Source organism: Esox lucius, chromosome 14, assembly GCF_011004845.1.
Source record: "Esox lucius isolate fEsoLuc1 chromosome 14, fEsoLuc1.pri, whole genome shotgun sequence".
Lineage (NCBI taxonomy): Eukaryota > Metazoa > Chordata > Actinopteri > Esociformes > Esocidae > Esox > Esox lucius.
In genome coordinates, this window is record NC_047582.1 from 23,587,708 (window position 1) to 23,610,281 (window position 22,574).

The 22,574-nt window shown below is 44.0% G+C and overlaps 1 protein-coding gene across 3 annotated transcripts; it reads left to right on the forward strand.

Moving 5' to 3' along the window:
- The first annotated feature begins 5 nt into the window (after positions 1-5).
- On the forward strand, positions 6-22,564 carry jmy (junction mediating and regulatory protein, p53 cofactor). Of its 3 annotated transcripts, none has more exons than XM_010878114.5 (10): positions 6-1,551; positions 10,131-10,304; positions 14,181-14,331; positions 14,692-14,861; positions 15,014-15,173; positions 17,294-17,481; positions 18,197-18,283; positions 18,370-18,462; positions 18,561-19,080; positions 19,181-22,564. In XM_010878114.5, exons 1-10 carry the CDS (start codon positions 658-660, stop codon positions 19,495-19,497), a joined length of 2,754 nt encoding a protein of 917 aa, XP_010876416.1. In that variant the 5' UTR covers positions 6-657; the 3' UTR covers positions 19,498-22,564. The 3 variants fall into 3 exon arrangements, with proteins under 3 accessions (XP_010876416.1, XP_010876415.1, XP_010876417.1); XM_010878113.5 differs by having other exon boundaries at positions 7-1,551; positions 15,008-15,173; positions 19,181-22,563; XM_010878115.5 differs by lacking the exon at positions 6-1,551 and adding an exon at positions 2,413-2,510 and having other exon boundaries at positions 15,008-15,173; positions 19,181-22,562.
- Positions 22,565-22,574: the final 10 nt, after the last annotated feature.

Below are 22,574 nucleotides of genomic sequence, written 5' to 3' on the forward strand. Positions count from 1 at the left end.
AGTTGTTCGAAGAAAAACGCCAGAAGAGGGAAAGATGCGACATCAAAACAACATTTTTTTTCCGGACTGAACAAATTAACAACTCATGGACAACCTCAGTCGGTTGTCTTTGGATTAATAACAACACAGATACAGCGAACACAGCATTTCCAAAAATGTCTGAAGGGGGTTTTGTTCCGAAAAGCCCTCCCCCGGATTTGACAGCACGCAGCTCTCAGTCGTTTTACTGCTTGTAAACAGATCCTCACACGTGACGATGAGAATCGCGGCTCTGCATTGTCTCTAGTCGCACAAAGGGAGCCAGTTGGCGCATATATCAGGCAGGTGAGCAGGGCAGGTGGTGGTGACATGACGAGCCTGTCATCTAACGATAATAAGTCGAGTTTTATGTTTGTCTTTATTTTTTATTTATTTATGGGTGTATGTGAGCTAGGTATTTAATGTGGTTCTTTTCTTTACCTTAGTATCTGATTTGAGGAAAATTCGAGCAACGTTCTGAGAGTAACGTTAACCAACTCTTCAAGCGTGTAAACAAAGCTAGCCACTGTTGTTGGTTTTCTGTTATCTTGGCTAGCCATTTTAGCCTCCACGACGAACTGTGAAAGGTGGTAGGTTGTGCGTGAGCTCGCTAGCTCCGTTTTTTACTGGCTGGATGAGATGTCATTCATGATGGAAGATTCAGTAGAGTCGGACTGGGTGGCCGTTCGACCGAATGTTTTCGACGAAAAGGAAAGGCACAAATTTGTTTTCATCGTCGCTTGGAACGAGATCGAAGGAAAGTTTGCAATAACCTGTCACAATAGAACAGTACAGAAACGGACTGCGTTTCGGGATTCGCTCTTTGAAGCGGTCGAATGCGACTTCACATCCCCGGTCACCGTCACAGCCGAAACAGACAAACACAAAGCTTCACTAAAAAGTCCCACCAAAAGGAAAGATGACATCTCACTGTCAGTTAAAGTTAGGTCAAACGTCAGCCCGACAGGAAAAAGCAAGAGAAAGAGTACCATTCGGGAGACAACAAACGCATTGGGTGCCTCATCAAGGCCAGCCGATAGTGTTAGCAAAACAGTGGGATCGTGGGACATCGTGTCCTCCAAGGTGACCGACATCGAGGTCCTGGAACCAGCGGATGTCCCTGGTGCGCCACGCTCCCCGGATGAAGGCGACGGAGAGGAGTCGGATAGCAGCCGGGAAGGCTACAGCTGGGCGGGGCTATTCTCTTTCCAAGATGTAAGGGCAGTCCACCTCCAGCTCTGTGCTGTCAATTCGGACTTGGAGCCGTGTCTGCCCCCATTCCCAGAAGAGCAATCAGGCATGTGGACAGTGCTATTTGGGGCCCCTGAGGTTTCCCAACGGGAGACAGACGCCCTGTGTTACCAGCTCCAGGTTTACTTGGGCCATGCTCTGGACACCTGTGGCTGGAAGATTCTCTCCCAGGTGCTATTTACAGAGAGTGATGACACTGAAGAGTATTACGAGAGTTTGAGTGAGCTGAGACAGAAAGGATACGAGGATGCTCTCCAGAGGGCCAAGAAACGACTCCAAGAGGTAAATTAAAATTATACTCATATCTCCCAACATCCATGTGTTACTGAGAATGGCTTAACATTGTGATCAACTTGACACCAGACAAAATAGCACGACGAGAGTAGTTAGACTAAACTGCATAACACTTGGAAATCTCTGACAAGGTAGATTCATGGATTTCATGCCATCATATCATCCACAGCATCGCAGTCTCAATAAAGAACAGTTAAGGTGTAGCGGACCAGCTGAAAGAGATTGCCTGGAGAAATCCCTGACACAATGTTGTTACATCTTTGTTGAGTTGACATTAATGTATTAAGAGCATTTGTTCCGAATCAGGCTTCAGTGCACATACAGACCTTTACTTTGAGTGTTAACACACATTTTGTCCATGGGCTGATGAGGTCCAAAGTGCATGTCAGAGGCACTCAGCCACATGGTTCTCTCTCCACCTTTCCCTTTGTTTCTCTGTAAGCCTCAGAGCAGCCATCTGTTGCTCCAGTCTACAGTCCCAGGCCTGTAATATGATCAGGCCTTGCCCCTGCCCGGACACTCCAGTTGGCTGGCTAGATGGGGGCAGTCCATGGTTAACGGGGCAGGGTCCACCGCACTGGACCACAGCTATGAAGTTCAGCCAACTTGGTTAAAATTTTATAATTTGAGAGCTACCATGACGCGGATAACAGATTTCAACATTCTAATAACTAACATCAGTGCTTATGGAGGTGGATGCAAACCTCCTGTAGGTCAGTTCCTTCCCCCGGTCCCCCGCCCCGCCATCACCACCTTTTTTATAAGTGCTAGGTCATATTTTGGGGGAGTTTGAGTGGGGGGGGGGGGGGGACAATATTTAAATTGAAAGAATATCAGCTCTGCTTGTCTCTCCCTATCCTCCTCACGTTCTCTTCTGCCCTGTCATTGTGTGTGTGTGTTTGAGTGAGACCACAGAACAGCTGAGCAGGATTGGGCAGGACCACCAGGTGGGAATAAGACTCACTGTTACCCCCAATGTTATTTATGTAAAGAAAGCATTGTTTTGGATATGAGCAATTTGCTAGATAAGGATAGTTGATGTTGTTTGGGCTGTTCCGTTGCCAAAGAAGCATCTACTTCTATTTATTTTCTACCCTGAATATTCTATTCTGACATTACCAATCCCAGACTTGTTTTCTAAACATCAGAATTTTACATATGTTGTGGCATAGCGGTTAAAAGATAAATGTTTTGCCACTCTCAATTGTAGCTCGCATCCATGCATTTATTAGCATGTTTTTTAAATTTAAGGCTAACCCATGTGCATTGGCTGTGTCATTGTGCTGTCAGGAAAAAAATTCACCTATGAAAAAGTTTTGAGTGAGTGAATGAACATCTGAATTGTACTGATAAGCATTCTGAGTGTTGGAGCAATAGTGTACAGATGGGTTTTAGCATAATTTAAAACACACTTCTGGGTTTTCCGATCACAAGTTGGAATTGCAAATAGAAATATATCCGCAAGCGGAAATGGCGGGGTCCTTTCCTTCCAGGACCACCATGGCACCACTTTATTTTTCATTAATTGTATTAACTCCCATTATATCACCATCAACTCCCATTATATCCCCATCAACTCCCATTCATTCCCTATAGATCCCCCATTCATTACCCTTTGACTCCTCTTCATTACCCATAGACCCACATTCACTCTCCACAGACTTGCATTCATTCTGGATTGACTTCCATTCATACCCCATTTACCTCTTTTCATTCCCCATAGATTTTTATGCATTTACCATAGACTCCCATTGAATCACCATTGACTCCCATTCATACCCCATTTACCTCTTTTCATTCCCCATAGATTTTTATGCATTTACCATAGACTCCCATTGAATCACCATTGACTCCCATTCATACTCCATTTCCCCAATTCATTCTCCACAGAGCATTTGTTCCCCATTGACTTCCATTCATTTCCTATGGAGCCCCATACATTTGTTGATTTTTAGCACCACCATCAGGCCAATCAGCTTGAAACGTTATGGAGGCCTTCCTGCCATAGGCCTGAACCCATATACTAAGTGTGGTTGCAGTAGGCCTCACCATATTGCATTAATGTGCATTTGAATTTCAGAACTCTAGGTCATATGGGGTGGAAATGCCAGTGGGGCTTTTGGAGGGATTTAGATTGCTTCTGATAGAGCCACCTAGGGGTCAGTTGCTCCCATAGTAGATTAATTCGGCAGACGGTACCTATGGACCAAGAGGCGTGTCTGTTGCGCATGCCATCTCATGGGAATATGCGTCCAAAAAAGGAACAATAATAATCCTAACAAAATAATATGGCTCCCTGAGCCCCTTTGGGATGCCACTCAGGGCTACTTAGCTGTCCTGGTCTGCACAGCTAAGTCTGTTATTTATGTAACAGTACCAGTCAATTTCAAAGTTGAAACCATTGTCTGTTTGTTTTCTCTCTCTTCATTACTGAATCATGTTTTTATTTCGGCTAATAATAAATATCTTACTCTTCATAAAATGCAACTCTGTTACCGGGCTCCCAGGTTTACTTCATGGCAGATCATGAGAGTAAGATTAATTTACATGCCTACTGTAAGACACAAAGTCACATTCAAATTGTGATTTGGACAAAAGGCATATTAAGCTTATTGAAGGGTGAGAGGATGAAATGTTATAGTATCATTTGGAACAGCTCTGGCACCTCTGTCTACAATCTACAGTGTAGCCTATCCTATAGGCTGCCTACATAGCCTAAAATAAGTCTCTATAGCAAATATGAACCGGTAGGTCATTTAGCTTATTGCCAAGCTGTGCGCTGACCTTATGTATACTGCCCTACACACACTTTATTCTGTCAATCATTGTTAATCAGCAATTACTTTTGAATGTCCCCCAACACGTGCAGTCAACCTGTTGTTGAAGAGAGCTTGTTGTTAAAGCTTATAACCATGTAGTAACAGCATTCACCTCCCCCTCACTCCATTTGAGATGTTGGGTTATTAGATCATGTTTTTAAAACGAGCCAGCAACCAAGAACAGGTTTTCTATTGTTCTGGAGTGTTTGTATGAAAAGCCAAGCTGAAGCCAAACTTTATTGTCCTCATAATTACCGCGCATGGTTTTACAGCAACAGGCGCTACAAACAAGCGCTGTGCCCCTCAGTTGAAGTGTTGAGGAACAAACTAAATCAACCGCGTCTCTCACAAAACCTGCTCATAAATGACTGGACAGTAAGACATCTGATTGTGTGCAGGGATTCATGACCCTTAAAAATGCACCCTACCTTCTACCGGGCTTATTTGCATCAGACACGTCTGACATGCTTATACAATGTGGTGAATGAGAACGAAAGAGAAGAGCCGGAGGTCATTATTTATTAGTAGTGTGGGTTGGCAGTGAAGGCCAGGGATGGGGAGGAGACCAAGAACCACTCAATGGACACACAATGGCTCCATCTGAATGTACAGTACAGTGGCCTGAGGCTGTGGGCGGCGATGAACGTCACAGCAGATTTAGAAATGCTAACATTCAGAGCTCTGTCCTCTCAGCCAGTCAGCGATGAGATCATCCAGGGAGACCGGGTGAGTTTGAGTGACGGGTAGTTCGCAGGCCTCGCTGATTGTGAGAAGGCCCAGTGAGCAGCTAGGACACCAGGCAGAGGACGCTGGGTTAACTCACTGGCTACTTACTGCCTGCCTGCTCTCTGATAACAAGGGCATGCATGCGAAAGGTCTCATTTTAGGGATGCACTGCTTGAAAGGAGATGCGTAGCAGCAACTGTGCTAAGTATTTATAGAATCTAAAGAGTAATAGTCTCGTTCACAATGTGGAAACTTGGCTTCATTCACTCTGACACAGATATGAGCTTAAACAGAAGGAGCTGCAAAACCTCTCGTCAACAATGTGACTTGAAAGGAGGCTACAACATGGAGGGGGAGAGGAGTTGGTAGCCGACATGGAGCGTTTAGAGTGTCAATAACTTATTTTTGGTATTTTTCAGGCATTTTGTGCTACATTTTATTGGGCAATGATAGGAGAGTATTTGCTGAAAGAGGTTACAAAATAAAATGGTCTTTCTCTGGGATCTGGGGTTACATCAAAAAGCCTTGAGTCTTACAATAACATGAACGTGTCATACAAAGGGTAAACTGTGGAAACTCCCCGTCTGTAAAAGTCTACAAGGCTCCTGTAATTACAACAGTATCTCCCAAACCCTCCCAGTATTTCGCACCACCACTGACACTGAGAAGTCTGTCTGATCAGCCTGAGATAATAAGATACTTTAGTGTGCTATCTATAGCGTTTTAACTTGTCTTTCATGCACAGCATTTGTCTCTCCGTATGTAAAATTATAAGTTGTATGAGAGCTGATTTATACGTGAACGGCATGCTTTAGTCTAGAATGACAGCTTTGGGTTTTAGCCCCCTGACTAGCCTATCCAGAGCAAGTCTGCCTGTATTTCTAAAGGGATTGGTGATGGTGGATTGGCTATGGTGTGTGGGTGGGTTGGTGGCTGTGGCCCTAAATAATCTAAAGCATGTATTTGTAGTCGTGTAAAAAAAAAAAAGACTTTTTTTATAATAAAAAAAGCGCTTGCTCTACCAATATGTCGGGCCAAATAACTCTATTAAATCTACTGTAAATACAAATCAAAAAATGCATCAATAGTAGCACTTTTATTTCATAATGTTTTTATGTATTTCCAAAGCCATATTTCACATTTGACATTCCATTTGACACAGATGTCACAGCAGTCGTTGAGCTTGCTGCCACATGTTATTTAATATTTAGTATCTTGAAAGAGGTACAGCCTCAGTGTTCACTGTAAATGTGTGCCGGACATTGCATACAATTATGTAAAAAAAAAATCCCCTTGCAAGAAATTAGCTCAGTGCCAAGAAAACCAAGTATCATGATAATATCGTATTATGAGGTAATGCCGAAGTGTATGGGTGTCTTTTGGGTGTAAGAGCGAGGGGGACTTAGGCATGGTGAGTTAGCATGAGACTGGAAGACCGAGTCCCACTGCAGAAGATTATCCCCAGTCATGGCCACGCTCACAAACCCCAGTCAGATCAGGGACCCAGGCATTGGGTCAAATGTCATTGAAGGTTGTCTGTGTGTTTGTGGGCCTGCCGACTTGCACATTTTCCCATTTGTAGCTAAGGGTCTATTTACACTACGATATATTTTCCGCAAGATATCAAAGAGCTTATTTAGACTCTAACAAGTGTCATGAACACAATTTTATTGAAATGTAATTAACATACATCTTTAAAATGTATTTATATTTTATCTATACAATTTTAAATGGTGACCCAATCTTTTTTCTGCCTGCATAAGTACTTCCAGCTCCGCATGTGTTTATGGAGCTGGAAGAAGTTCCAGAATCAGGCGTCCCATGTCGGTGCTTATTCAATTCCAATCCACATTGAGTGAGATGTCATCTTCAGGCTTCAGTAGCTGTGGGGTCATTTGTCAGAAAAGTGTTCCACGTTACCTTGGAAAATGTATTAGCAATGCAAATTTGGTATCGTTGCTCTGAATAAAAAAAATCTAAATCATAGTGTAAATATGCTCCTTCCGGAAGCCAGTGTAGTGAACAGATGAGAGGTGTGACAGAAGGTTGAATAATAGATGGGCTCCTGCAATCGTGATAAATTGCAAGGATTTTACGGTACATACTGGGAGCCCTACCAACATTGAGTTGCAGAAGTCTAGAAATGACAAGTGCCTGGGTTAGTAGTGGTATCAGCAATTGAATACGGCCATACTATACAAATGTTGTTGAGCCTGAAGCAACAAGAGAAAAACAACAGATTACTAAATTGTCCACTCTGAGGATGCCTAAATTCAATGATGGCTGTCATAATTAAATCAGCAGGAACTAACAGCAAACAATCAGAAACCTTGCCACCTATGTCCAGGATGCAGTCAGCCCTGGTCGGTCCTTGGGTGGTAGACCCAATGCTGCTGAAAGATCTAATCCTAATGCCAAAACTGTTTTCATGTGCAATTACTTCGCTTGTTTCTCCAGAGGCCATTCAGCTGTCTTTGTACCCAGGCATTTCCTTCACAGCCCTCTCCAGACATTTAACGTTCCTGTTTTCACAGGGAACTGGCTCCCCTAGAACCATTTTAATAATCTATTACTATATAAACAAGCCTTTACCTAATTCAACCAGATGTGCCAGGTTTGGAAAATCCCACATTAAGGGCAATAAGTCAAATGAAAAATGGTGGGTGAATTAGATTTGAGACAATATGTTAAAATAATACTATTAAATAATTATTTTGCTAATGTCTTATTGGACCTGTTTCTGTAAGTGATAACTTTATAGTACATGATGTCAGCATCATTTCATTTTCATTCATTTTGTATGTCCTTATAAAAGTCACCAGAACTGAGCTCCTGTTCCCTGTAACCCTTCCCTGACCAGTTTCCACACTGGTCTTCTCTACCCTTTGCCAGACTGCATAAGTGGAGCCGGCCAAGAAGAGCGAATGTCTTACTGAGTGACCGACTGACTTCGCCTTATTAAATAGCATTGTGGTTAGAGTCGCTGAACTCCATGCATGGGGGCTGATGTTTGAGCCTTAACACGGCCAAAACAAATTAGGCATTAGGATTTGTTCAGGATAGACAAAAACTTTGCTTGCTACAACTGTCAGTAACTACGTTATAGTAAGCCTAAAATAAAACTGTTTATGGTTATATTGGGACTATTACTGGTGGATTTACGGTGTATGTATCAGGGCATGCTTTTTGGGGTAATCCAATATCCAAGCCCCTTGCACAGTAAAAGACCAGCAAGCCCTGTGGTCTTGTGGGAATCTTCCTGACCTTCAGTGTTTTGACCGTTCCAGTGTTTGTCTCTCAGAAATACTTATCCACTCTGTACTTTTCAGCTGTCACACAACCATATATATCCACTCTGTAATACCATGAATCTCATATATTTAAGAGAGTAATTGTATTACGTGACCCTTTTATACTGTTATTGTTTTCTAAAGAAACAAATCAGCCACGGAGTGATTGGAGTCATTGTTTTCATTATATAGCTATTGTGGGCTATTAGCTAGCCATCTGCTGTATAACTATTAGCTAGCCATCTACAGTAATCTTTGTACAAGAGTACACTTTAGTTCCGTTGTTAAACGTTCTGTTGCCCACACAGTTTTAGCAAAAATGTAATGGCTGAGGTAAAAGTTGCATTAAGGACACAGTCTGCCACAAAGAAAACCGCAGATCAAAACCAGCCAGGGACAACAACATTCATCCCTTCTAATTGCAGGCTGGCTGAATTAGGCTTGCCTGGTTCCTTTTCTGATTTTCATTGAACCAGGGATGATGATTGGAAGGAGGGAATGCCAATGCCAGTGGTGATAAGCTCTGGCCAAAGAGGACAGAGTTGTGAGTTGTTTTAAGTGTCTCTGCTGGAACTTCTAGTCCTGGACCTGGGTCACACACCAATTAATTCTTCAGGTTGTGCTCCCAGGGTGGTTCAAATTCAGCCACCTATGCTTTAACTACAACTGGGTCAGAGGTCGCAAGAAATTGTGTCACACACTTGGAGGGATTACATTTTCTCAAAACCCTACACATATTAGCCTGGGTTGCCCCTAACACTGCCCTGTCCCTCCTAACAGGTTCTGGTCATTTCATTCATATAGGCGCAATGTACCTGCCGCGTTTCTTCTGCGCCTTAGCCAGACCTCTCTTAAGGGGTTTCCATTGAGTTCTTAGCAGCTGTAAGGGTCGACAGTTGACTAGCATTAGGCTGGCCTGTCTGGGGTTACCATGGAGACGCAATGGCCAAGGTAAACAGTAGGAGCAGTGTTAGGGCTGAATCAACCAGTGTGTGTGTGTGTGTGTGTGTGTGTGTGTGTGTGTGTGTGTGTGTGTGTGTGTGGCTAGGGTTAATAATATATAAGAGCCTGTATTTATCCTATCCAAAGCAGTTTTTGGTTGGCACCAGACAGAGCTGATATGTTCTTTTTGGCTATTTACTGCTGCCGATACCCACTCTGCATGCCTGAGGGTTGTAGTACTGGATTCACTGGAGCCAGTAGTTCCATGTTCATAGGCTACTGGTAGTTTTTTGGTGTCAAATTGGATTGTTTGGATGGTGTTATCAGGGGAATAATAAGGTCAATAAAGCTATTGAGACAATGTATTTGCATATGACCGCACGTGCACGAGCACACTCAGATAAACAATCACTCCCACATGACCTCATATGATTGGACACTGCATTTTTCATTCTAATTTTACCAGCAACTCACTTTCGGTGGATACCTGGGGTTTCAGCTGGTGAAAGAGCTCTTTGTTTGGGCAGCAATAGTGAGATAGTCTGGAATCTGGACTGAGACTGGAACAAACACTCTGATCCAGTAGGATTACTTATCTGAACTCTGTTACCACCGTTCCCATAATGGAGGAAAGTGGACCCTCTTACCCCGTTCCTTTTCATGATCCCTGCATCTAATTGAGTGCTCTGAAACTGTAGGTTGGTTTCCTTCATGTTGATGTTGATTTTTTTTTCTTTGTCTGTTCTCTCTGTGTGTGTGTGTGTGTGTGTGTGTGTGTGTTTGTTTTCAGCTCTTGGAGAGGCACCGGTCCATGGAGAGCATGGTGGACCTGCTGCAGGTATACCCAGAGGAAGACGAGGCCTATGGAGAGTTACTGGAGGCTACAACACAACTATACCACTACCTACTACAGCCCTTCAGAGACATGAGAGAACTAGCCATGCTACGCAGACAGCAGATCAAGGTAACACACACACTCTGGTTCACACACAGACAGCAGATCAAGGTAACATTATCTATACACACACAGACAGCAGATCAAGGTAACACACACATTCTGGTACACACACAGACAGCAGATCAAGGTAACATTATCTATACGCACACAGACAGCAGATCAAGGTAACATTATCTATACACACACAGACAGCAGATCAAGGTAACACACACACTCTGGTACACACACAGACAGCAGATCAAGGTAACACTCTCTATACACACGCAGATCAAGGTAACACTCTCTATACACACACAGACAGCAGATCAAGGTAACACACACTCTGGTACACACTTAAGTGGCTAATGGGTAAATGCCCCTCACTACTTAATATGTGGGTCTCTTAATAGTACCCTGCACTCCAGAATTGCCAAGCAATGACAGCTTTTCTGTGGATTGCAGATCACTATGAATTCTGGATATTATAGTTTGCTTACAATCGTTAAATGTAGCTGGCCCGTTCCCATCATTGAAATGCAGAACCGTTCATATTTGTGTCGTGTGAGGAAATGACTAAACATTCATGGGCATAAATGAGTCAATAGAGCAACAGTGACGACAAGCTTTCTGTAGAAACCAGACGACATTCTGGTTATGCTCAGTGATAACGTTAGGGTTAGCTACTGTGTCTAACTTGCCTGACCAGATAGATGCTGGGAGTGTGAGGAAATTCCTCCTAGTCTTTTTGTTGTTGTTCTCTGCTAAGTTGTTATGACTAAGCTGATCCTGGACCTGTGCTCAACCACACCCGCAACAGGGGGAATGAGTGTGTTGTGGGGAGGGGGAGGCAACGGCCAGAGCTCAGAGCAGCTGATCCTCTCAGTCCCCCGGACCCCCTTTCCGGAGCGTTGCTACTGTATTACAATGACTACTGCAGTCAGTGCTCCGCCTCCTCTAAACCAAACCAATCGGGAATGAACTGACCTGACCTTGAGTCAATGTCTACGAGCAACTTAATCCTATTCCCATCGTTGCTCATTGTGTCTGGGCTCGCCTAGTAAGCCTGCCAACACTGAGATATGCAGGAAGTATATGGGCTCTGGGCTCGTTTGGTAATCCTGCCAGTGTGGTCAAAGCTGCTCCGCTGATCTGCTTTCCTCTAGCACACTTGCCAGATGTCCAGAACATGGAGCAATGATATGGCCCAGTAATCCTGCCTGCCTACAGGGCTGCTGCGGACTGACAGAAAAACGTGCTTAGTGGGCCTGCTGGTAGCCTTTTGGTAAACCCCCTACGCCATTTAAATTCCAATATCCTTTTTGCTTATGTTGTGTTTTTCAAGGCATTGCGGCACAGGATCCGGTTCAGAATCCGGTTCATTTTAAAGCATGTCTCCTTTCTGTATGTGGTGACAGCAGACGCCGATGTTCTGCTGCAGCCCGTCGTGAGGGAAGTGCATCCATCTGGGAGAGTGGGATTGATGCTGTGAGGGTGATTCAGGTCAACCACCTGTTGCCCTGAGGGGAAACCAACGTCTGGAAACAAATGCAAATGATGTGACAACCAGACAGACCAGACAGTTGATTGGTTGGTAGCCAGATTGTTTGTTGCTTGCCGGTGGGTTTCTGTCAAACTGTATGAAGCTGGGGGGAGATGGTGTATCACTGAGAGGAAGAAAGCAAGAGAAAACAAAGAGAGAGGGCGGTTGGGTATGTTTTGCATACATTTGCATTGGGCTTGGTGTGAGGTGTGGTGTGGAATGTCACATGGAGACATGAGGATGGGTAGTCTCTTATGTCTTTAGGAGACTGCAGATATAGCAGAGACCTATAGATGTTATCAAACCTGCTGGAGTTAGTCTCCTATGGAACCAGATTTCCCTGGTTGAACCTAATAGATAGAAATTGAATTGACCAAACAAAGGATCTTCTGATCAGGAGTTGCAATATTAAACCGACATTCTGCCCACAATGTGGCCCAGCAATAAATGACATTCAAATATTTGACTAAACAAGACCTTCGATTTTAGGCACATTGCTGGGTTTGAACTGGGTAGGAACAAAAGCCTGCACCCGTGCAGCCCATCTATCAGTAGTGACCCTTGAACCCTGTACCTCTGACAACATGCCAAGTGGAACAGGTGAATTAGGTAACTGATGAATAGATGAATGAAGGGATGAAGTGAATGAGTGTTAGGGACAAAGAAGAATAGGTATAGGATGAATGGTGCATTGTGGGACATATGTATCGACTGTCATAGCGACGCAGTGCGGGTGTTCTGTTACAGCCAAGCACTGAGGACAGGCATTAATAAATCATACTGTGTCTGTAACCTATCTACCATAGGCATTTAGTAGGTAGAACATGAACACTGTGGCAGATAACTCATTCCCCGCTCCTTGTTTTAAGGCGTCTGTGTTAAGAGCCCTGACACTGGGATATCTGGGTTTATCTAAGCATACTTCTGCCTCCCTCACTGACACCAGCTGTCTGGAGAAGATCACACTGGGCTGTAGAGGGGTTGTCGAAGTATGGTCTACTATTGTCACTGTATGCAGGGATGTGTGGTATCAGTGTTTCTCTATAATTTAGTGGTGTGGGATTAGGTCATGGATGGGTAGGGTGTAATGTCTGAGATGAAACCCACGCCAGCACAGTAACCAGGAAGTAAAAGCTGAGTGGGGGAGGGCCTTGCTGAACCAGGTGGCAGACTGCCAGGAGGCCAGCACAAAGGTTCTCTGACACTACATCAACTGCTCTGTTTATATCCTATTATTCCATTCCTCACACATTCCCTGTATGGTATTATTCTATTCATACTGTATCTTTGGAAGTTTCATTAAAACAACACCTTTTATAAATAGAGCCATACATCCCCTCGGACATACAGACACAACAGAAACACAACAATAGCATACTAAATGTAAATTGTGTATTTTACTTGGTGTCAGCAGCCCCTCCCAGTAATGACAGGCTAGTAGAGTTTACAGTGTCTAACTTTGTGGGACTGAGTTATGTAAATCTGCAACCAACTTATATTTTGATCCTGGATTTATATATATTATATATATTACTATATTATATATATATTATTATATAAAAGTGTTTTTCCTTTTTCAAGTGTTCGGTCTAGAGTGCAGCAGAGTGGAGTTCATGTCATTCCAATGGTATAGACACAACCCCTGCCATTGTTCTGTGCGTGCGTGCGCGTGCGTGGCTCTGTGCGCGTGCGTGGCTCTGTGCGCGTGCGTGGCTCTGTGCACGTGCGTGGCTCTGTGCGCGTGCGTGGCTCTGCGTGTACACATCCACGCATCCATATAAACGCATCTGTTCCACATTGAGATATTAACATAGGACTGTATGTAGCCTATGAGAAGGCTGTTGTTGGGAAGTCAATTGGTTCCAGCTGCTTGCTCGTCTAAAACACACCCTAAACAATGATAAGCTGTCTTACTAACTCAACCACAACTTTGTAGCCGGGTACAAAAAAAAGCTTTGAAACACCCAAAAAACATCTTAGTACTGGACTAGGTCTTAGAAGTGACGGTTGGAGCCGGCTCAGGGTGTTGGGTTAATTAAGTTGTCATGTTTATTTAGTGTCCAGCAGAGGACACTGGGTAGTAGAACAGTAAACAGATGCCCAGGCATGTATTCCATGCTGGGACCCTGACTGTTACACCTCCGCAGCGCCACCTGCTGGTGTGCCATAAGGCCAGGTGACCTGAGGTACTTCAAATCCTTGATTCACAGCTATTTTTTTAGATTCACACTTTTCAAAATAGGAATGTGCAATAGGTTGATGCTCATTAATTACGTCTTCAGTTTAAGCCCTTTATTTCATGCTGCTGAACCGGCACGCTGACTTTGTGACCCCCTCCCGTTGACCTGTGTCCCTTTGGCCAGATCTCCCTGGAGACGGAGCGCCTGGGGCCTCGTCGTGTGGAGGGGCTGAAGAGGGAGGATGAGGAATGGTCGAGGAAGGCTCATGCTGCCGTCCTCTCCATACAGGACCTCACCGTCAAGTTTTTTGAGACCACTGCCAAGGCTCAGAGAGGTAAGAACACACACAAGGTTTTGGTCTTCCCGTATCATCCACAGTACATGACAGCCCAGAGACAGACTGTTTGACCAGGAGCCGGGTCCTAATCTCCAGGCTTTAAACTGCTTTATCTAAGCCCTGCTCTCAAATCCCCCACTAACCAAAACCCAGCTATCCACTGGCTCAGCGCTGGCTACAAACTAGTTAAACCACAAACACACTTTGTCTCTGATTCTGACTTTCCCATACAAACCCAGACAGTGCATTTTACATGTGCTTTTGTGCGTATTTATCCTTCTGCCTTTGTGCATTTGATCCTTATCTGAAAAGGACTTTCCATGTGTGCGCGTGCGTGTGTGTGTGTGTGTTTTGCAGCGGTGTACGAGCGGATGCGCGTCGACCAGAGGAAGTTTGGCAAGGCGGCGTGGGCTGCAGCTGTGGACCGCATGGAGCGTCTGCAGTACGCTGTCTCCAAGGAAACACTGCAGCTGATGAGGGCCAAGGAGATCTGCCTGGAGCAGAGGAAGCACGGCCTGAAAGAGGAGGTACTGTTCCTTACATCTGCCACTAATGTAAATCACCTACGTGGGGGTCCTCGGCTGTCGTTTTCGCCAGACTACACACCTGTCGCTGTAGGCATGCGGTACTGCGTGTTTCTGTCTTACTGACCGCCTCTCTCCGTGTGTCTCAGATGCAGAGTCTGCAGGAGGGAGAGGATGCTATACAACGGTTGGACCAGATGGAGGCGCTATACTATGAGCTTCAGCTGCAACTCTATGACATCCGGGCTGAGGTACTGCGTTGTGAAGAACTGCTGCTCAACGGCCAGCTTACCAGTCTACGCAGACAGATCACTGGTAATACTATGCACTCTATACCCCTTCTTACTGTTAGATGGATCACTGGTAATACTACACACTCTATACCCCTTTGTACTGTTAGACAGATCACTGGTAATACTACACACTCTATACCCCTTCTTACTGTTAGATGGATCACTGGTAATACTACACACTCTATACCCCTTTGTACTGTTAGACAGATCACTGGTAATACTACACACTCTATACCCCTTCTTACTGTTAGATGGATCACTGGTAATACTACACACTCTATACCCCTTCTTACTGTTAGACAGATCACTGGTAATACTACACACTCTATACCCCTTCTTACTGTTAGACAGATCACTGGTAATACTACACACTCTATACCCCTTCTTACTGTTAGACAGATCACTGGTAATACTACACACTCTATACCCCTTCTTACTGTTAGACAGATCACTGGTAATACTACACACTCTATACCCCTTTGTACTGTTAGATGGATCACTGGTAATACTACACACTCTATACCCCTTTGTACTGTTAGACAGATCACTGGTAATACTACACACTCTATACCCCTTCTTACTGTTAGACGGATCACTGGTAATACTACACACTCTATACCCCTTCTTACTGTTAGACGGATCACTGGTAATACTACACACTCTATACCCCTTCTTACTGTTAGACGGATCACTGGTAATACTACACACTCTATACCCCTTCTTACTGTTAGAAGGATCACTGGTAATACTACACACTCTATACCCCTTCTTACTGTTAGACGGATCACTGGTAATACTACACACTCTATACCCCTTCTTACTGTTAGACGGATCACTGGTAATACTACACACTCTATACCCCTTCTTACTGTTAGACGGATCACTGGTAATACTACACACTCTATACCCCTTCTTACTGTTAGAAGGATCACTGGTAATACTACACACTCTATACCCCTTCTTACTGTTAGAAGGATCACTGGTAATACTACGCACTCTATACCCCTTCTTACTGTTAGATGGATCACTGGTAATACTACGCACTCTATACCCCTTCTTACTGTTAGACGGATCACTGGTAATACTACACACTCTATACCCCTTCTTACTGTTAGAAGGATCACTGGTAATACTACACACTCTATACCCCTTCTTACTGTTAGACAGATCACTGGTAATACTACACACTCTATACCCCTTTGTACTGTTAGATGGATCACTGGTAATACTACACACTCTATACCCCTTTGTACTGTTAGACAGATCACTGGTAATACTACGCACTCTAAACCCCTTCGTACTGCTAACTACGTCTGATGTTGTGGGGACTGTATTACCACCACAACTGCTAATTGTCAGTCATTATCTCAGTCCAACTCCACGTGACTAATAGTTGGATATTCCACGTTCTATTGTCCCTCTGATCCCTCTGACCTCAATGCAATTTGACTCACACGAAACGCCGTACAGGGAATTTAACCAGAATGTTTTCATAGTCAGTCCACCATCCAGTGTTATACTTCATACTTCCATGGGTTTCAACCCATAGTGGTCCACCCCCCCATTATATTATAGTAGAATCACCTTTGTCACAGACAAGGTTTGCTTTCTCTGCTTTTTTATTTTCCATTCATTCTGCATTCTTAGTTTAGGCAAAGGATGTCTGTGCTATGAGGCAAGCAGAGGCTGCAAGTGTGTGGCCTGCTGATCATTAATAATAAGTCTTAGATTAAATGTGTCTTTTTCATACCAGTAATGTACAGAAATAAACGACAAGATGGATTTTTACTGTAGCATCGCAGCTACAAACCTATGGTTTCAGTAAACGTTTGTTCATTCAGTGATATTGGGAAATTTTGTTGTTAGTTCCAATACAGGTATGAGTGGTTAATGTCTTTATTCTGTGTATGCTATCATATCCAGTCATTTCAGTATTAAACAGATAATATAGTGGTCAGGGGCAGGACGCGTTCTTGCACAGGTTGAGCGGTGCATTCAGTCTGTGCTCCTTTGGGTACCAGATGGCACAGTCACATTAGTAACATACGTTTACTAGTCTGTTCTTCACCCGTTTTTTAAGACCTGTTCTAGTCAACCTCTGCAGAAAGACCTCCAGGTCTGACCTTTGAACTGTCCTCCCAGAGCTCCAGGACCAGGTGGTGTACTATGATGCCTATGAGAGTCCTGATGCCATGCGGGGGGTAGAGGACCCTTCTGCCCCTCCTCCCCCCCTCAGAGATGAGCTCAGCCAGCTGCAGCAGAGGACCAGACAGCTGGAGGCACGCAGGGGACGCATCACTGCCAAGAAGGCCTGCCTTAAGAACAAAAAGGTAATTATCAACCAATCACAGTCAAGAAGGCCTGCCTTAGGAACCTAAAAGTAAGTATCAACCAATCACAGCCAAGAAGGCCTGCCTTAAGAACAAAAAGGTCATTATCAACCAATCACAGATAAAAAAAAAAAAAAGCTTATTTTTAGAACAAAAAGGTTGTTATCGAACAATAACAGCTATGAAGGCCTGCCTTAAAGGGGCATTGTGTAGAATCATGCCTCTAAACAATAACATGACTTGTCTCCTTGTCTTCTCTTACCGAACAAGACCAGAACAGTATTTGCTTGTCCAAGGGGCTTTAGGTTGGGGGGGGATAGTACTGCGGGTGTTGAACGCCAGTATAAGGAGATTACAAGTAAATCCAAACAGATAGCAGATCGGTGAGAAAGTTTAAATGGTGAATATCTCAGGCAGTTGGGTCAATTATTTTAAAACATTAACTTCAGATGTCTGCCGGACTTTTTTGCTTGTGTCTATCTTAGTAGTTTTGTAAATATATTACACATTGGCCCTTTAAGAAAAAAAAGGTAACTATTAACCAATCCAATCGAAGCAACCCTGCCTGACCAATCGCCCACTTACCTCTGCTCTGGGCTTGTTAACCAATCAAAGCCATTAAAGCCTACATTGAGGAAAATAGGAGGATGAAATGACCAGTGCTCTCTCTCTATATTGAGTCTTTCTGTTAACTGTCTTTTTTATTCGTTACCAGGAAATCTGTATCGTCAACCACAACCAGAAGATTCAACAACGCCAAGGTAACCAGGACAACCACACTTCCCATCAAGCACTGCAACAGGTATGTAGGATGTTTTATGTTCTTTCTTTTTTTATATTACTGACATATTATGTGGAGTCCCTCATTCAGTTTGTGTTTCTCTGTAGCTAGGGGAAGGGCCAGAGGAGGAGGAGAGAAGTAACGCTAGAATGAGTCTGGATAGATCCAGAACTCTGGACAGGCTGCGCAGCTTCAAACAGGTAAGAGGACAAAAGTACGTTTTGACTGATCCTTTTGGTTTATGCTGTGTTTAGATGTGTGATTTTAAGGCTGTTTATTGTGATTGGTGTTGCTGCAGCGTTTCCCTGGTCAGGTGACTCTTAAGTCCAGCCGGCTGCATATGTCCCACGGCCAGTCCTGGAGGAGGGCTGCTTGTCCCCTGTCCCCTGTGGCGAGGCCTGAGACCCTGGCTGCCAGCGTCCAGACGGACACAGCTGACCTCCCGCAGCTCTCGGCCCCTTCTTCTGATGCCTGCGGCCACCAGAGTGTCTCGCTGCCGCCACTAGGGGGCGCCACCGGGCCCCCCTCTGTCCCTTCCTCCCTGCCTCCCCTCTCAGAACTCCCATCCTCGGTCCCTCCACCTCCTCCCCCTCCACCACCTCCTCCTCCACCCCCTCCATCCTTAGAGGACCTCTCCAGTGAGGGAGGAGAGCAGGCTCACCCCAGCAGCCCTGTCCGGCATTCCAAGGCTGGGTTGGATTCAGAGCCTCTGCCCTTGTCTCCCTTCTCACCGCGCTTCTTCGACAGCAGTCAGCTGCAGACAGCCAGGAAGAAACTGAAGAAGACCGCCTCGCTGGACTCCTCACAGTGGAGGCGAGGTCAGGCATGACAACGAACGCTGTTGCCCTTATTTTAAAGGGATTTCACTTTTTTGAGAAGCAGTGTTTCTGACATTGTTCCGTTCTCCCGTCTCTCCAGCGAGTTCTCCCATGGACGAGGTCCTGGCCTCCCTGAAGAGAGGCAGCTTCCACTTACGTAAGGCAGAGCTCCGAGTGCTAGCCCCCGACCCGGATGACGACGAAGGCAACAACATTCTGGCCCAGATCCGGCAGGGCGTTAGGCTGAGGAAGGTGCGGACTCGACCGGAGCAACAGCGGCACGCCAAAGGCTCGTTCTCCCACTCCGCCGACGCTCTAACCCGGTCAATCCACGAAGCCCTGAGACGCATCAAGGAGGCCTCGCCTGAGTCGGAGTCTGAGGACGAAGGGCTGCCCTGCACCGACTGGGAGAACTAGATACCCAGTACACACACACACACACACACACGCACCCGCACACACACACTGGGAGAACTAGATACCCAGTACACACACACATGGTGCGTGCGCGACCTAGTTGGAGACTAAGGATTAGGGACTCTGACCTTTACGGGGGTAGGCATCCCTGGTCCTGGACATCTAACCAACCAGTAAGACCAGGTGTGATGTATTTTAGTCAATCACTGAACTGATCACTCAGTTGGCCAGGTGTGGTGCCTAGTTGGAGCAGAATCCTACAGTACCTGTGGAACTCCAGGAACAGCTGGACTATTTCTTACTGTTTCGTCGTGTCTTTAAAATGGACTGCTAGTCTTTCCTCCTGGTTTTCCATGTTCTGTCGACTGACTCTTTGTTCTATGAAGGCAAACACGTTGACTCTCGAAATGAAGTCACAATGTAAAATGCAGTGAGAAGGTATTTACTCCCTTCCTGATTTCCTATCTTATTGCATGTTTGTCACACTGAATTATTTCAGATCTTCATACAAAATGTCTTTTTTTTTTTAAGGAGAAACGTTATCCAACACCAATTGGCCTTGTGTGTAAAATTGTTTGCCCTCTTAATTGCTGAATCAACCCACTAACCTCATTCAAATGATCTTTGGATTTAATTAGAGCAGACACACCCAGGTTTGACTACTGCCTGCCTTGTTCAATCTAAACATTACAAAGGTCAGCAGTCATGATTTGACAATAAGAAAGAGACTGGGCAAAAATGTAATGGGTGAATTGAAAGGCCAAACCACTGCTAAGAGAAACATTAGTGCTTGTCTCACATTTCTGCGTATAGACTAGTCAAAAGTGGAACATTTTGGAAGTACAGGCCATGTTGAGTCTGACTTAAAGCAAACAGCATTTCACACTAAGAACATTATCCTAACAGTTAAACATGGTGGAGGTAGTGTGATGGTGTGGGGATGCTTTGCTGCCCCAAGGCCATCATTGAAGGAACCATGAATTCTGCTTTAAAATTCTGAAAGAGAATGTCCGGTCATCTTTATGTGATTTGAACCTGTAGAGTAATTGGGTTATGCAGCAAAATGAAGGTTTTGTAGTGGCTTAGTCTGTCCTGACTGAACCCCATTGAGATGCTGTGGCAGGACCTTAAACAAGCAGTTCATGCTTAAAAACCCTCCAAAGTCACCGAATTACAGCAATTCTGATGAGTGGACCAAGATTCCTCCACAGTGATATGAAAGACTTAACAGAGGAAATAAGGAAGGGGGCAAATACCATTTCACAGCACTGTAAATCCAATTCCCTTTGATTTTTCTTTGTTTTATTTCTGGACAGAATAGGGGAGATTAGGCCTTTTGTCATTCCAACGACTGGAGAGCTAGGGTTCTGGGATTCGTCATGTAAAATGAACTATAAAGGTTTGGAGAGTTTAGGTTGTAGGCTCCGGTGGAGAGTGTTATACATTTGACAGGATTGAGTGTTTTCTTCAATCTTTATTAAACACCTGTAAAATAAGGTGTGTTATTACTTGGGTGGAACAAAAGTCTGCACCCACACCAGCCAGCTCTGCAACTTGACCACCCAGCATGGAGGTCAACATGTTTTCTGTACAGCCACCCGATCTCTCCAGATTACACAGAGCTGACATGTTCCTTATACCATATTCAAATTGCATCATGAAGTGTGTTGTTTCTGTTGATGGCTTTTTAGTGTGCTTTTACATTTTCTCCATGGCATTGAGTGTTTCTTTATTCCACCAACATTAGTTGTCATTGTAATTCCAATAGTACAGATTCTTGTTTACACTTAATCATTTTCATCATTCTTGTATCGAAAACTTGTGTCAAAACTGAAACTATTCCTGTAAGAACAATCTCTGTTTACTGTAATGATTCATGCACTGAGTATGAAGAGAGAATTTCGTACTGTTAAAATCTGAAGGACTGAAAGTGTACAGCTGCTGTCCAAGTTGACATTAGGCCAGGTCAAAGGTGGTAGTACTGTATTTTTTCGGCACCATCTTTTGTGGACTTGAAAAACACTCAGATAGAAATGTACGGTGCAGAACTGGTATGATTGTTTGTTTTTTTAAAACAGGCATATTGTTTGGTCTATTCATTACTATTCTATCTGTGTGTTTACCTTGAATCCACCGGTGGTGTGTTAACTAACCTCAGTGAGTCAGAGAGCTGAGCCTATGGAGCTCATGTTTCAAGCCGTGTCTTCGTGGCCAGTGGTCAAAACCTAATCATGTCATGTGACTTTCTGCAGCATCCACTTATCTCTGGCTTCGTCTCCGTAGTCTGAAGTGGCTTCTGGAGCAAATAAGCAGGATTCTGGAGAACCAGAGAATTTAAAGTTCCCAGAATTGTGGGACTACCCCCCCCTCCCCTCCTCTGCACTATTTACAGTTAGTAGGTGACAACAATACAGTGGAATCACTCAGAGGAATTAGCTGTCAACTTCCCAGATCTATTAGTGCAGATGTAGAGGTGGCAGCCATTTTAGTTATGTTGCAGAACTATATTTTCTCTGTAGAGTACATACAATATATGTCTGTTTCTTGGAAAATCATGTTTATTTCTCATCTCCATTGTATTTGGGGTCTCTTAATATATTTTGTTTCTTTTATACCAATCTTTTTGATATATTTGATTTGTAAAATCCAAATATGGTATTATTAATTTACAATTTGAGCTGTCTCTCTTCCTGTCTTCAGCTAACACTACAGTTTGACCTAACCTTATGCATGTGACTGGCCTATTCTGACCATAAGATTAGTATGTCACTAGATAAGTGCAATATTATTATATTAAACTTAAAAATAAATATTTGGCATATGTATTATAATGTAATGAAGTGTACATCCTGAACATACATCAGCATGCTTAAACTTCCTAAGTATTTATTTAGTAAAAACGTCCATGTTTTAAGAGTAAGGATTTATAAAGCAATATCATACAAAATGTATATGTCCTTTCTAAGATTTTTTTTTTTTACTTGTCTTTTCCTATCATTGCATTCCTAACTGCTTTATACTGTATATCCCAGTTATTTTTTTCCCTTCAAAATAAAACCAAGTACCAGAATGTTTCT

Coding starts and splice junctions, on each gene's coding strand:
- jmy (XM_010878113.5), top strand. CDS start 658: ATGTCATTCATGATGGAAGATTCAGTAGAGTCGGACTGGGTGGCCGTT. Junction 14,862..15,007: donor AGCACGGCCTGAAAGAGGAG/GTACTGTTCCTT, acceptor CGTGTGTCTCAG/ATGCAGAGTCTGCAGGAGGG. Junction 18,463..18,560: donor GGCTGCGCAGCTTCAAACAG/GTAAGAGGACAA, acceptor GTGTTGCTGCAG/CGTTTCCCTGGTCAGGTGAC.